The sequence below is a fragment of the Periplaneta americana genome, chromosome 15, assembly GCF_040183065.1.
Source record: "Periplaneta americana isolate PAMFEO1 chromosome 15, P.americana_PAMFEO1_priV1, whole genome shotgun sequence".
Lineage (NCBI taxonomy): Eukaryota > Metazoa > Arthropoda > Insecta > Blattodea > Blattidae > Periplaneta > Periplaneta americana.
The window spans coordinates 47,060,980-47,077,808 of NC_091131.1; the positions used below are offsets into that span (position 1 = coordinate 47,060,980).

The following is a 16,829-nucleotide window of genomic DNA, read 5'->3' on the forward strand; positions in this document are numbered from 1 at the left end:
GTCTCGGCCTCCCCAAAGGTCTTTTTCTCTCAGGTCTTCCAACTAATTAGTACACTATAGGCAGGGGCAGGTATTTATGGAGATTAATTTTATCATTTATGTTTTTTAATATTGGTGTCGGCGTGTTTGTTGGTGATTAATTTGTACTCTTGGCGGAGATTAATGGACATTTTGGAAAATACAATTACTTTGGAATTGGAATATTAACTCAGTATGAATATTACTTTCCAAATAAATAACATTAAAAGTTCGTTAGATACTGGTAAATGTGCAGTATGGTCAATAGACAATATTTGTTGGACTGAGACTGTATTTAACACACATTTATTAAAAACGAAAAAAAAAAAAAAAAAAAAACTTTCAGCCCTCCAATTATTAGTGAAATATTGAATTCTCCGTCTTTTGAGTTCACACCTGGAATACCATGTAATGTAGCTACCTGGATATATATAACAAATTGAAGTGAAAAAAAAATCATCTTCCCTCCGGCCTCCCAACTAACACTCTATATGCAATTATGGATTCCCCATACGTGCTACATGCCCTGCCCATCTCAAAGGTCTCCACTTAATGTTCCTAATTATGTTAAGTGAAGAATACAATGCGTGCAGTTCTACGTTGTGTAACTTTCTCCATTTTCATTTAGAATTCGCACGTTTACCTTCTTTACTCTTTTCTCTATGGCCACAGTCTTCGTATTATTTGCATTTTTCTTCATCTCATACTGTTCACAGAAATCATTTAGTTCAGTTCCAGTAGCATATCTCTTAGTATCATCTCCTCTTCTGCTAACAAGGCCATATCATCAGCAAATCTTATGCACTTTATTATTCTTCTTCCTCCTACTATCACTCCTCCCATGTTCTGAAAAAGTTCTTTACTAAATCCTCCAAGTAGATGTTGAACAGGGTTGGTGATAAAGGGCTTTCTTGACGTACTCCTCTTCCAATTTCACTTCCTTCTGATATTTCTTCTCCTATCCTGACTTTGACTCGTTGTTTCGAACAAAGAACAGTCTTCTCTTTTTCCAATCCACACCAATTATCTTTAGGAACCCTATCAGTTTATTTAAATCCACTCTGTCAAAAGTCTTTTCTAAGTCCACAAATACTACATACACTTCTTTATTCTTATCTATGGTCCGTCTCAGGAATCTGTGGAGTAACTTCGCGCATATGGGAGCGGAGTCTATCTGTGCCGGAGTGTATTGCGGACAGGATCAACTCGAGTCTGCGAAGGGGTAAGATGCTTGTGGTAGGAGGTGGATTAGAGTTCAGATAGAAATTATCCCCTCCTGCAAGCGATTGCTCGCTTCGTTCAAGCAATGCCTACCCCAGAGCAGTTATTGGTCCTATCCCTCCCACATATCACTTGCGCAGAGGTTTTCTTTCGCCTTTCTACTCCACAGATGCCTGGGACGCACCATAGGTATCTTTCGACAATTGTTCGTAGCAGTCCAATTGCATCTCTCGTACGTTTTCCCTTTTCCCTTCCTGAAGCCAAACTGCTCTTCTTCCAACTTTTCTTCCATCTTAGGATATAAATGTCGATTTAGATTTCGTATTTATATCCCTTTTCAATGCTTCTGCTTTACAGAGGAATGGGTAACAAAGAAGAAGACGGAGTTGACGACGACGCGTCAAATCGAGACGCGCGTCAAGAGGCAGGTGGTGCTGGAGGATGGAAAAGTGGTGGGCGACTCGGGGCCCATAGTCACCACCAACACCACCGAAGACACCGAGAAGCAGGAGCACAAGCAGACCGAGGTCAGTATAGTGTCAAAACGTAGCAGGGACTCATTTGTACTCAGCGAATGCCCTTTCACTTCGCCAAACCTCCACCCAGAAGTTTAGACATGTTTACTCTTCAAGAATGCGTCTGTTACAGTTGTAGTAATATTATTAACGTCTCCTTCACACTATAAACTCTTTTGCAGACGTTGAGAAAATTTTGTAGATTGTATGGAAGCATGGAATATTCTTTATAGCTTTACCATTATTGATTTTATGGGAAACTCTATATAAAGAAGATATAGTAGATAAAAAAGGGAATATTTAGAATATTTTCACAAAAGCTAAATTTTTCATTCATGAAGAATGTATCTACCTTTCCATTTTTGGATTATTTAGGTCTTAAAACGGATATCGTCATTTTGTTCACCATTTATAAACTAGCGGTGATGAAAAAAGGAATATTTTCAACATGTTTACACAAATCAAGCTTTCAGGTATAACTTCCTGTGAAGTTGATTTGAATAATTTCGAGAGAAAAATTGTTCCGGGGCCGGGCATCGAACCCGGGACCTTTGGTTAAACGTACCAACGCTCTCCCAAATGAGCTACCCGGAAACTCTACCAGACACCGATCCAATTTTTCCCTCTATATCCACAGACCTCAAAGTGTACTGACAAATGTCAAGCAACCAACAATGAGTGCACACTAACTCTGTGTGACTTAAATTGTGGTTTTCTGTTAACGTACAGTGATGTGTATTATGCAAATCAAGCTTTCAGGTATAACTTCCTGTGAAGTTGATTTGAATAATTTCGAGTCACATAGAGTTTAGTGTGCACTCAATGTTGGTTGCTTGACGGTTGTCAGCCCACTTTGAGGTCTGTGGATATAGAGGGAAAAATTGGATCGGTGTTTGGTACAGTTCCCGGGTAGCTCAGTTGGGAGAGCGTTGGTACGTTTAACCAAAGGTCCAGGGTTCGATGCCCGGCCCCGGAAAAATTTTTCCCTCGAAATTATTCATGTTTACACAAACCACTTTTTTTAAATTTATAAAGAGTGTACCTAACATTAAATCAAGACGTTTGAGATGGGCAGGGCATGTAGCAAGTATGGGCGAACTCAGAAATGCATATAGAGTGTTAGTTGGGAGACAGGAGGGAAAAAGACCTTTGGAGAGGCCGAGACGTAGATGGGAGGATAATATTAAAACGGATTTAAGGGAGGTGGGATATGATGATAAAGACTGGATTAATCTTGCACAGGATAGGGACCGATGGCGGGCTTGTGTGAGGGCGGCAAGGAACCTGTGGGTTCCTTAAAAGTCATTTGTACAGATCTTGCATTTTTTCAAAACCATCGCGATGTGCAGTATGGGAACAACGTTTATGTGGAGGGGGTAGTAGTAGAAGGGAAGGTTGGGCGTGTGTCTACCGAGTTCAAGACAAAAGCTAACCCATTCCCCTATAATTCGTAAGTACATTCAACCGATTTCGTGCGCAGCTCTGTAGGAAGAGTCGGGGAGTGTCTTGACAAAATGCATGAGCTGTAAGTAAGTAAAGAGTGTACCCATCTTTATATATATATTTTTTTTTGGATTCTTAGGTACCAAAACGGATATAATTATATCTTTTACTTTTAAGAAATAATAGGTGGTCAAAAAAGGAATATTTTAACGTGTTTACAAAAACTACATTTTTCATTTATAAAGCTTAGTCACCTATTTTTCCATTCTTGGATTCATCATGTCTGAAAACGGATATAATCGTATTTTTTACCCTCTATAGGCTAAATCATTTTGTAAAAAAAAAAAAAAAAAAGAAAAACAAAAAAAAAACTGTCTCAAATTTATGATCCCAATGTACAGTAGGCCCTACTGTATGTGTACATTTATTTTTTTCATTCATAGTTTTCTGCCCAAGGGCAGGTCCTTCACTGCAAAACAAGCATTCTCCAATTTCCCTCTTTTCCTCCTTCCTCTTTGTCTTCGCATACGATTAATATATTTTAATGTTGCATATCATATATCTTCCTCTACCCGAACTTTCCTTTCGTTCATAATTCCTTCCATTGTATCCTTCAGTACGCAGCTTCTTCTTAGCCTGTGACCCAACCAATTTCTTTTTCTCTTCCTAGTCAGTTTCAGCGTTATTCTTTCTTCACCCACTGTTTCTAGCACAACTTCGCTTCTTATTCTGTCTGCTCATTTCACATCCTCCATTCTTCTCCATATCCATATTTCAATTCTAGTCACGTATAAGAAATAGACATGCTTCAGTACTTATATTAATTTATTACTTGATATGTACCACATTCTATAAAATTCTACAATGTATCATTATGTACTAGTCAGTAATTGATATGGTTATAACCAGGGAACGGATTTATATGGACTAAAAATATATGAAATATGTAAATATATATGTAGTTATTTTTACCAAAATATGGAATTAAATATGGATTTTTACCAAAATATGGAATTAAATATGGACTTAAAATTATAAAAAAATGACTATGTACGTTAAATATTGGTACATTTTAATCAAACTAAACAAAAAATATAATGGACGTACCTTATCTTCCAATGTAGTTTCAACAAAACACAATTTTTATTGTCTGTTACCATAACAATAGGTTACAAACATTTCTTTCAAGTGCTGAAAAGTGAATCTTCTTCTATTGTCTCTGAGGATAGATTTATACTGACTAAAAGAGCGTTCGACGTCACAAGAAGTAACTGGTACATAATTCAATTTCACAATGTCTGCTGGGGATAAGTCCAAGTTAATCTTCACTGTTGATTCACCACTCATCACAGCAACAACCTTTTGTAGTTCTTCATATCCAGGGTTTTTTGAAAGTACAGTGTCCACCTTAGCTCTTACTGCATCCGCAACTTTACCTCTACCACGATTCAGTTGTTCCACAGTACTATTTATAATTTCAAAACTTTCAGATAGTGAAAGGTGCCTATTTTGGAGACTTTTGAGCGTTTTTATGATGCATGAAAATGTATGCTGAATGTGAGCTAAGTCATTCTTCACACTTATGTCACAGGTAACTGTTTTCGCAGTATCAATTGAGACTGCATCTTCAGAGTCCAATGCAAGGAGAACATTGTTAATAGAGTCTATATGTTCGGCATAATATTCAACTGCTTCTAGCCATGTACCCCATCTAGTTAAAATTGGCTTTGGTGGCAATGGAATTTCAGGGTACATTTCTTTCAACACGTTAACTCTACTGGGAGCTTTGAGAAATACTTTTTTCACTGATGAAATCAACAAATCTACTTTAGGGAAATTGTCTCTGACCACTTCTGCCACACGATGAAATGCATGCGCCACACAAGTAAAATGAGTCAATTTAGGATATACAACAGATAATGCTTGTCCAGCTTTGACCATATAAGGGGCAGCATCGCTAATAAAGAATAACACATTATCGTACATAATACCCTTTGGCCACAGGATACCCATAGCTTCGTTGAACAGTTTAACTATAGTTTTGTTATTGCACTTTTCTAGAACATCACAATGTAAAAGAATTCGTTCAGAATATTGTTCACTTAACAAACCGATAACTACATTACCAACAAGTCTACCTTCTTTGTCGGGAGTCTCATCAATGGAAACCCAAATTGAACTATCTTTAATTTCATCTCTTATCTTCTGTATTGTCTCATCGTAGATGGATGGAGCATACGTCTTCCTAAGTGTTGACTCATCCGGGATTGTATGTTGAGTATATTTTTCAAGGAATTCCCTGAAGACCTTATTCTTTAGTTTGTAGAGAGGAATATCAGCAGAGATGAGAGAACGGCACAGGTCGATGTTAAACTCAGATCTTACATTCGATGTTGTTGGTTGTGTTAAAAACAATTGTCTCTGCTTGGAATTTAGTTGTTTGTTGGCCTGATGTTTACTAGTTGTAATGTGTTGTTGCACCAGGAACTTTTGTGTAGATGATACTGCACACTGACACAAATTACAAAGTAATATTTTATTGTCAGTTGATAAACCATCTTCTTTAAATTCTGAAATGTAACTTGTTAGTTTTGATTTTAAATTGACTGAATGACGTACTTTTGGCATATTTACCGTCTTTATAGTATGATTTACAAAACTGAACCTATGTGTACTCTGACTGGCATTTAACTGTTGAGCTGCACAACTGAAGTCTGTTAAAAATTTTAAATTAAATTAATACAGTTTTGTAACTTACTTTCCCATTGTTGATAGGACTGCTAATTTTCAAATAACTCTGATGTTAAAGGGATTACTGAACATGTGTTTAAATCTCTATTGTTGAAATGTATTTTTAAAAGTTAATGGAATTTTGTTTTGTTTTATTGTTAAACCTAATATAATATGGACTGTTTTATATGAAATATGGAAAATATATGGAAATTAACGAAAATATGTACTAAACTCTAAAATATGGAAAAATATGGAAAATAAAAGTAGGATTTTTCAACCCTACACATTGTGAAACATAAAGATAATGCAAAATATAAATTATATTAGCTTTATAAGTAAATATGTATTTACATATAAATCCTTTCCCTGGTTATAACCGTTCTGTGAAAATAGGTATTGCTATTATTATGTGTATTTTTAATATTAATATTATTACCATTAAACAGACTGTGTTTTGATTCCACACACTCGTGGTTGTAAGCTTATTTCGGAGAAAACAATATAACAAACCACTAATTTTGTTTCCTCCACTACTGCCACTTCGCCACGCATCTATTTTCGCAATCGTAAATTCTCTGTCTCTGAAGAATCGATGGTAATTTAAAGAGAATAGTTAAGATCTCATAATAACTATATCATTTTTCTTTATAAAATAAGTCGTAAACGTAGTTTTTGGATATACAGTGCGTTCGAGGCTCAGCCGGATCGTTTCGCGGCGGCCTTCGACTGAGTGAAGATTGGCGCGCCTGCCGCCAGAGTTACACGCAAACGACCGGCAAGTCATGGGTACGGAACACTAACTACTCTTTTTGAAAGTGATGACCTTCAACTCGAACACATTCTCTATATCTCCGAAAACAATTCTGGTTCACTCGCAAAAGTTCATGTTCACTGATTGCCTGTATTTTTCTCGTGATGTTGTCCTTCAATTCTTGTAACGTGTGCGGATTTGATGCGTACACTTTATTCTTTAACCTTCCCCATAAAATCGCATGGAGATAGGTCAGGGGAACGAGGTGGCCACAATCCTCGACTAATTAGTCACCAAATACACTTCGCAATTCATGCATTAGAATTCACAGCGGTGTGCGCTGTAGCTGAATCCTGCTGAAACCAGCCACTCAATCGTTCATTTCTTGTTAGTTGCGGAAAAAATTGAATTTATTTAAAATTGAAGTTACATAAACGTGTGAATCAACTGTTGTGTCGAAAAATATGGAACCGATAATTCTACTCGCACTCACTGCACTATATGAGGTTATATCCTCAGCTTCTGTACTCAATTTAGATTCTGTGCGAAGTGGCAAATTCAAAACCAGACAGTAATTATTTCACGGGAGAGAGAGAGAGAGAGAGCAATAAAACCGCAGTTGAACATGCGCACTGTACGGTTTGGAATTTGGATAATTCTTTAATGAAACCGAAACCAGGTTTAGTAGGTCGGAGTAGCCTACGTGTCGGGCGCAGCTTTTCGGCTTTTGGTAACTTGCCTGACCAGAGTTATGGACATGTGAGTGAGGTTCATTGCCCCTATTTATACAAAATGAAAACAAACATGCAGGCAGGCAGCCGGGCGAGCAGCAGAGTCCCACGCATAAGATGCTCATATCAGAGGTGCCCCCAGGCTTGTTGGCACGAGTGGGTCATCGGCCGCCATGCCGCGCGGGAGAGGACATCTATGTGCACTTGCTGGGTCGTGATTTCGAGGGAAACTCGTTTGGCCGTAATCCTTCATCTCAGCCCAGAACAAAACGTCTTACATGCTTTGAGAGACATGGCACAAAACATTACAAATAAATAAATGGAATAAGTAGATATTCAACTAATTAGGAAAATAGCAGTGGCGTAGCGTCAATGTAAGCTAAAAAGCTTAGCTTCCCAGTTAATAATAATTTCATAATAAACCTGCAGTTTATGGACAAAATTATTTATTAATTTTAATAGAATTTATATTTACGCGTTATATATTGTGATGCGGCAGCTCAGGATGATTTGTGATGCAGCAGTAAACAAGAAGCCTGCACACACCAGCTTCCAAGCAGGCTGGTTTCTTCTGTGTAATCCACCCCGCAGATTTTCTATCCCTTTCTATCTAAACTACCCTAGTCGCAAGACTCGCAGGAAGCTAGCTTTAACATTTAAAATAAGTAGTTTCCGAGTTATCCCTTTTCGTCAGTTGTGTTCAGTTGAAGTGTTAGTGTGCATTGTGGCTGATATAATAAATAATGAGCGAAATAACAGTTTCTGACACTAATTTACTTGCCTTTTCTTTTAGGACAATTGTATTATCATGACTGACTTACGAACAAAAGTGTGATTTAAAAAACAAATGACCGACTTACTTGCTATCAATGAAGGACATAACCAAAGGACAGACGCATACTTACGTAATGATACTAATATTGTGATTTCTCTAAGTATGACAGGGAGTGAGCTAATGTTATACGTATACGTGTCTATTTGTTAAGAGATATGTGTAAACCGTGAAATCATATTTTACTACGTATCATTTGAGGTCATGCCTTATTGGTGTTACTTACGATGTTCCAACCAATCTTCGACTGCTGGCTTGACATTGACTACTATTTATTTTAAGACTGTATTTTTGTAATACGTTTTCTCATATTGCATTAAAGACAACTTGAGTTAGCTTCCCCTGCTCAAAATTTCATGCTACGCCACTGGAAAATAGAAGTAATAACAGAGAGAAAATAAAGGAACAATGGTAAGGAGAAAAATTACATGAAGAAGGGAGAAACAATGAAGGAGAAAGAAAGAAGAAAAGAGAGAGAAAATAGAAAAACACAGGAAAACAAAAAAGAGCACGATATAGGAAGGAACGGAATAAATGAGCAAAAAATGGACAGTAAAAAAACACAGAAATAAAAAGAAACGAAAAAGAAGACAGAGATAAAGATAGGAAGATAAAGAAATGAAGACAGAAAAGAAACAACTGAGAATGAAGGGCACAAGAAGAACGGTAGCTAACGAGAAACGAATAAGAAAAATGGAAAATAAAATAAAAAGTTAGAAAAGATGACAGGAAATTGCAGGAAATACAAAAATAATAATAATAATAATAATAATAATAATAATAATAATAATAATAATAATAATAATAATAATAATAATGGCACGAAGTTAACACAAACTTTTTCATTATGAGTTTTACGCTCTTCGTAAAAATTCAGTACCTTTATCAAACTGCTAACTATACGTACTATTGTTCACAGTTTATTTTCTTGAACTTCCATTTAAAATACACGGAAATAATCCATGAAGTAAAAGTATTTGGTATAAATAGATAATTCATTCATTCACTTAGTGTTTTACCCAAGGGCAGGTCTTTCACTGCAAATCCAGCTTTCTCCAGTCTTTCCTATATTCTGCCTTCCTCTTTGTCTCCTCATATGATCCACATATCTTAATGTTGTCTATCATCTGATATCTTCTTCTACCCCGAACTCTTCTCCCGTTCACCATTCCTTCCAGTGCATCCCTCAGTAGTCAGTTTCTTCTCAGCCAGTGACTCAGCCAATTCATTTTCCTCTTCCTGATCAGTTTCAGCATCATTCTTTCTTCATCCACTCTTTCCAACACAGCTTCATTTCTTATTCTGTCTGTCCACTTCACACTTTCCATTATTCTCCATATTCACATTTCAAATGCTTCTATTCGCTTCTCTTCACTTCGTCGTAATGTCCATGTTTCTGCCTCATACAATGCCACACTCCATACAAAGCACTTCACTAGTCTCTTCCTTAGTTATTTTTCCAGAGGTCCGCAAAAGATGCTCGTTTTTCTATTAAAAGCTTCCTTGGCCATTGCTATCCTCCTTTTGACTTCCTGGCAGCAGCTCATGTTACTGCTTATAGTACACCCCAAGTATTTGAAGTTGTCCACTTGCTCTACTGCCTCATTTAGAATTCGCAAGTTTACCTTCTGTATTTTTCTTCCTATGACGATGCTCTTCGTCTTATTTGCATTTATCTTCATCCCATACTGCTCACAGCTGTCATTTAGCTCCAGTAGCATATCCTTTAGTATCATTTCCTCTTCTGTTAACAACGCCATATCATCAAATGTAATTAAATTGGCAGAACTTTATATGAAACAGCTACAAATATATTGAAATCATTTCTACTATTGTTCTAATTACGGAATTCTGCATTTGATATGAATACTAGCATAGACTTATATTTGTAGTTTATAATAAAGCTTACTAGAGGTAATTCTATCTTATTAATACTTCGCTTTAAAACTCAACCCACACGTAATGAGTGGTTTCACAACTCGCAACGGTAATCTCCTCAATATTACTGGGGCGAGAGGCCTTCCTTGCTCTGCCTACTAAGTAATACGAATTTTGATAAATTTGCAGCCAACACAGAAAAAAAAATCTCTACGATCTCGTCAAGTGAGAAGTACTGCCTACAAATAGATTTACAGTAGTGGCAAAAAAAAAAAAAAAAAAAAAAAACCGGCCCGATCCTTGTAGCTGATTTCAGAGCCTTGTTCACTCCAGAGCGCGATAGACTGGTAACTAAGACTTTCGTGGTTCGAATCCTGCCTGGGAAGGAAACTTTTTTGTTCCTTATTCAAATTTATTCCCAATACTTTTTGATTGCAGCAATATTTTACCAGAACATAAATTTTGCCAGTTTATTTTCTAATGGCTTTCGAAATGGGCTACGCCAGCAGTCGAAACTACAACAATTTCAATAGATTACTCGCTATCTTGTGAATGCGGGCGTGTCATGCGCAGTGGCTCATTTTGGGACTTTGATTATTCCGTCGGTGCGGGTTTTTTGCCACTACAGTACATATCAGCCAGAACCTCAATCAGAGGTACTAGAGTCGACGGTAGTTCAGAAAGCGGTAGTCTGCTAGCGTTTGCGTCGAGAGAGACAGATAGAGAGAGCAAGGCAGCGTACAGTATTGCCACATCGTATTTCAGGCGCACGTGCAATACAAATAGCGCAGAAGAGAATTAAAATTAACAAAAGACAATAATGATCTTAGCCATTGATTACTGTAAGCATGACACCAAACAAAAGCTCTTTCCTTCACTAACAATATTCTTTGCACGGTTCTCAATCCCACACCACATGCTTCTGCAGTCGTTTCTTGCGCGTTGGCAACGTTGCAGCCAGCATCAAGATGGCCGGCAGCGTTCTGCTCGTCAATGTTTTTAAAATAATTATACACCTTAAACACTATTTTCCGCGCCTGTCTGTGCAGTACTTGTCTTTTTACATTCTCTTCTTCCATTTATTTATCTTACACACTCACAGTAAATGTTAGTTTTACTTATTCAATGTATTGAAACACTTACACGTGAACAAACGAACTCTAGAAGTACTTGTTATAGACTGATTCCGATTGGTTCTACTGTACAAGCTTGTGACGTCACATACCAGAAATGCTACGGCGCATATAGCAGCTGACCGCCTTCCGAAATGCCGTCTAGTCTAGTGCAGTAATAATTACAATAATATTTAGAATGTACAACAACAATACGGCAATGGGTAGTAATAGGACATAATAAGAGTAAACGTATATAATAAAATGTTAAAGATAAATAGTGTTAGTAGGCAATTTCAAATGTTCATATTTTGCCGAAATAAATTACATATTGTGTCGATCTCTAATGATAACAATACGGCTACGTGAATCAAGTTCAAGAAATTACAGTTAAGAGCCACGTGTTTCTCTTTGCCTGTAAGTTCAGAAGGTCACTATCGGCCAGAATAATGCATGGCTCAGCAAAGCATGCTGCTCAAGTGTGTGAAGAACGCACGCGTGAACACGGCGTATTTGTTGGTTGCCCGAGACACCTGTTTCGGTATCGATGACAGATGGACATTACTGTCGATGGGGCAACGACCTGCGGGCCTGTCTGGGTGGCCGTTTCGGGGCCCAGGTGGATATGATCATCACTCTTGTTGTAACAACTCGGCGGCCTTCTGGAGGCCAGGTGGTCCGATGTGGGAAGCTGCGGCAGCTAGTCTGTCAGGTGGAAGCTGCACTTGCTCGCGAACAGATATTTAAATATTGACAATGCACAAAAGTGTTAATATAGCGGACTATTTCGCTTCAATGCACCTGCACTCCACGCTTCAACGGCTATCTACCCTGTCCACCGTGTGGAGAAAAATGAAGCAGGTTACTGCACCCCACAGCGAAGACGTCTGGAGCCAGACACAAAGAATAAAGAAAATAAAGCAGAAAACAAGATACAGAAACCAGAAAAGTAGATACTACGAGCAAAGAAAGCAAACGAGAAGACTAAAATTAGAAGATGCATAAAATAATGAATGTTTCAAAGAAAGCGAATAAGAGAAAGAAGGAAATGACAGGGGAAAGAATTAAGAAAAGCGACGGATTTAAATAAATAACGTTAAGAACAAAACAATAAGATGTACACAGTAAGGTACTGCAAGATAAGAAAGACATTAGTAAGTAAGTAACGGTAAAAAGCATGAATATTAACACGAGGAAAATCACGAAAGAAAAAAATAAGAGGAAAGAAGATAAAAGAAGGATATCAAGATAGAAGAAATGAAATTTCAATAAGTACCTACATGAGTAAGAAATGAAGAAAATAAACAGAAACAAGGAATGAAATAATGACAAAATACAGGAAGTAATGAATAAAGAATTAGTAAGCAGAAAAGGGAAAGAGTAAAAGAAAGAAATTAAGAAAAGGGGAAGATTTATTTTATTTTTTATTGGGTTATTTTACGACGCTGTATCAATATCTAGGTTATTTAGCGTCTGAATGATATGAAGGTGATAATGCCGGTGAAATGAGTCCGGGGTCCAGTACCGAAAGTTACCCAGCATTTTCTCGTATTGGGTTGAGGGAAAACCCCGGAAAAAACCTTAACCAGGAAACTTGCCCCGACCGGGATTCGAACCCGGGCGACCTGGTTTCGCAGCCAGACGCGCTGACCGTTACTCCACAAGTGTGGACGAAGGGGAAGAAAAATAAAAAAAATTACAAGGATAAAAGAAAGGAAAAAAGGGAGTGAACAGAAAAAGAAAGAAGCACGTGAACAAAGAAAGCGAAGGAATAAATAAGAGAAAGAAAAATATGAAGAGTCGGGAATAAAAAGAAAAAGAAAATGAAAATACATTATGAAAGAAGTGAAGGAAAGGAAAGAAAATGGCAAAGGGGAAAAGATTTAAGTTGAAAAATTGATGGAAGATTCACAGAATCCCAATGAATGTTGGGATACGTCAATGTTTTATTGTTTTGTATTTTATTGTTATTTATTTTATTATTAGGGATTCACTGTCCCACAACTTCCTTCTCAGTATACAGTTATATGCAGACAACGCTAGTTTTTTATTAGATAACGTTCGTTTTTTATTCACTTGTAAGTAGATTAGGTAACTCTCGATAGATGGCAGCACAGTGCGCTTTGGCATGTGCAGCATTTAGCGGAGACATCTTGAACTTCGTGTTAGGCTAAAAATGTTGATTTTCTCACCAACTGTACATCGAACAAAGACGCTTTACGTAAAAAATATAAGAACAGAGAGCAATTAGAGTTAAAGAAGACGAAGGACGAGAGATTTAAGAAATAAGAAATAAAGGAATTAAGTATAAAATACCAATAGCAGATTAAGAAAGAAAACAATAATAGAATAAACGAAGTAATAAATTAAGAAAATAAAAGCTTAAACGAGAACAAGAAATAAATAAGTTAAATAAAGAGGGAAAATAGAAAGGATAATGAACGAAAGAAAACAAGAGAAGAAAGAAATGGATAGCAAAGTATGAAAGAGAGGAAAAAATCGAAATATCTGAAGGAAAAAAAAAACAGGAAATACAGACGTAAGAGAACACAAACTTTGGAATGGAACAAGATATAAATTAAAAAAAAAAAAGGAAAGTAATAAATAAATGGGAAAGAATACTTATGAATGAAGTCAGGAAAGTCAAGCAAAATAAGAATCATACAAAGTAAGCAAGTTACAATTAATTAAGTTCTCAAGTTTCAAATAAAGTCAACGGAAGTAAAGTGCTGAAAGACAGAGGAGAAAATATGTACAGGTCAAAGAAATATTTTTATCGGTTATGTAATGACCCTGTATCGCCTGTGAGGTTATCTAGCATCGATGGAAGAGATGACAGCTTGATTCTATCTTGGGAAATGAAAATGTGAATTTGCCATGAATTACCCGATATTTGTCTTACAGTTTATGAAAAAATCAAAGGAAACCCAATTTGGTAATCAGTCTGTAAACCAGCTAGTCCGAATGATTTAATACTTGAAGTAGATTGTGTGCGCTTATGTAAATATTCACAACTGCTGTTTTATGTATTTTTTACTTGGTTATTTAACGACGCTGTATCAACTACGAGGTTATTTAGCGTCGATGGGATTGGTGATAGCGAGATATTTGATGAGATGAGGCAAAGGATTCGCCATAGATTACCTGACATTTGCGTTACGGTTGGGGAAAGCCTCTGAAAAAAGCCAACCAGGCAATCAGCCCAAGAGGGAATCGAACCCGCGCCCGAGCGCAACTCCGCATCGGCAGATAAGCGCCTTAGTCGACTGAGCTACATCGGTGGTCTGCAGTTTTATTACAAAACATTCGAGATGTTAAACGTTTTAACAGAATATTTTCAGAAATTTCTAGGAAATATTATCAATCAATTCAGAGCGTAGCAGAGCTTGTTATATTCCCGACTCTTATAAGCAATAAACCCTACAGCGTGATGTGGGTCCCACGATGTTATGATTAGTTCTCCAATTTATATTCAAAGTGAAAGTTTGTTAGCTATGAATATTGATGAAGTTATCCTAGATGCTTATTAATGTGGTTTACATCCCTTTATGTAGAGAACGTCATTAGTTGTGTTGTGAATATCCTTGATAACCAAAATTGATATCACTGAAGCCTCTGTTATTGCAAATACAGTACCTGTCCTTGAGGTAAACAGTAAGCAGAGGTAAGTATTTATTTATAAAATCATTTCAGCTTTGAATCATCTATCTAAATAAAACATTATATTTAATTTATATTCACATAAATATAAAACCAAAAGATCAGACAGCATATGCTTGACAGTTCCTAAATGTACTACAACTGTAGCATATAATCACAGTAGCAACTTCGGTCCAAGGCTTTATAACATGATAATACATAAATTCCCAGACATACAATTTGCTAATGTTCCTTATTTAAAAAAATCTATTAAAAATTGCTGTTAACAGAGAAAATTTAAAGTTAAATTATTGTGATATGTGTTTCTTCTTCGTCTTTTTTTCTTTTATTACTTTTTACTCTGTTATTCAATAAAATGTCTTAACTTTAACTTATGTGGAATGCCCCCTGAGCACGAGTATGTAACTTACTCTTTCTGAGGGTGCTGGAGAGTTCTTATATAAAAAATCAATATGTATCTTTGTTCTGGCAATAAAGTATTATTATTACTATTATTATTATTATTATTATTATTATTATTATTATTATTATTATTATTATTACTATTATTATTATTATTATTTCGAAGGTCGGAATCTAAACTCAGAATATTATGTCTAATTACTTGAACTACATATTTTGTTGCTTATATAACAACGGCTGCAGATGAGCTTGTCGTCGCGGAAATAAACAGGTATTTCAAGTTGTCCTCTTTCACTTCAGTGGTAACATGAGTGGCTAGAAATCTAACTGAATTCGATCACACTCATTGCCCATCCTGTCTTCGCTTTGTGATGTCTTTAGGTGGAGAGTTTCTACCATTCTCATTATGTGACCAAACAATTTATTCTACTTCTTGTGAACATAATGTGAGAACGAAACGGGCAACAAAACCGGATTTTTGACGATATAAACGACTGCTATGTTTATGGTGGTGATGGTGGTGGTAATAGTGGTATTGGTCCTGACAGTGGTGGTGCCGATAGCCGTGCAGGCCTAGTGGTCTTGGCGATGATACTGTTTCAAGTTATGGTAGTAGCGATGTTGGTTTGATGATGTGATTATGATGCTGATAATGGTATTTGCGGTGGTACCTAGCAATGTTTGTACTGATGATCTTGGTGGTGGTGCTAATGATATTGACGGAGGTGGTGATGATTATGGTCCTAAGGATGGTGATTATCTTTGTAGTAGTGGTGGTAATGATGGTGAAAGCGGTGGTGTTGATAAAGGTGCTGACGATGATGATAGTAGATGATTTCTGTCGTAGTGGTGTTAATGTTGGTATTAGAAGTGGTGCTTATGGTAATTACGATGGTGATGGTGATGGTAATTATGGTGATCTTCTTGATAGTGGTGCTAATATCACGGTCGTGGTGTTCATGATGGTGATCGACACATTAGTGTTTTTGATAATGGTGATCGAGAATTAGTGGTGTTAATGATGGTGATCGAGAAAGTAGTGGTCTTAATGATGGTGATACAGAAATTAGTGTTGTTAATGATGAAGATAAAAAATTAGTGTTGTTAATTTTATTATGGTGAACGAGAAATTATTGGTGTTAATGATGTTGATCTATAAAGCAGTAATGTTAATGATGGAAATCGAAAAATTAGTGGTGTTACTAATGATGATGATGATAGAAAAATTAGTATTGTTTCTGATGGTCATCGAGAAATAAATGGTTTTAATTATGGTGATAGAGAAATTAGTGGCAAGGATGCTGATCGAGAAATTAGTGTTGTTAATGATGGTGGTCCGGAAATTAGTGTTGTCAATTATGGAGATCGAGAAATTAGTGGTGTTAAGGGGTTAGGTATAGCTTTCAGCAGTAAAATATTTTTTTTCATATAGCAGAAGGACAGTGTTTTACACATACTAATTTTCATTGTTGTACAAGATACAGTAATGGAGGGAAAAAATGTTGAATATTTCCAAAATTTTACTGCTGTAAG

The 16,829-nt window shown here is 36.5% G+C and overlaps 1 protein-coding gene across 1 annotated transcript in view; it reads left to right on the plus strand.

Moving 5' to 3' along the window:
• Positions 1-16,829, plus strand: part of chas (chascon) — a 472,926-nt gene that overhangs the window by 203,803 nt on the left and 252,294 nt on the right. The window contains exon 4 of the mRNA XM_069847044.1: positions 1,597-1,766. Coding sequence (XP_069703145.1) covers positions 1,597-1,766 — 170 coding nt within the window. The remainder of the gene's footprint in view (positions 1-1,596; positions 1,767-16,829) is intronic.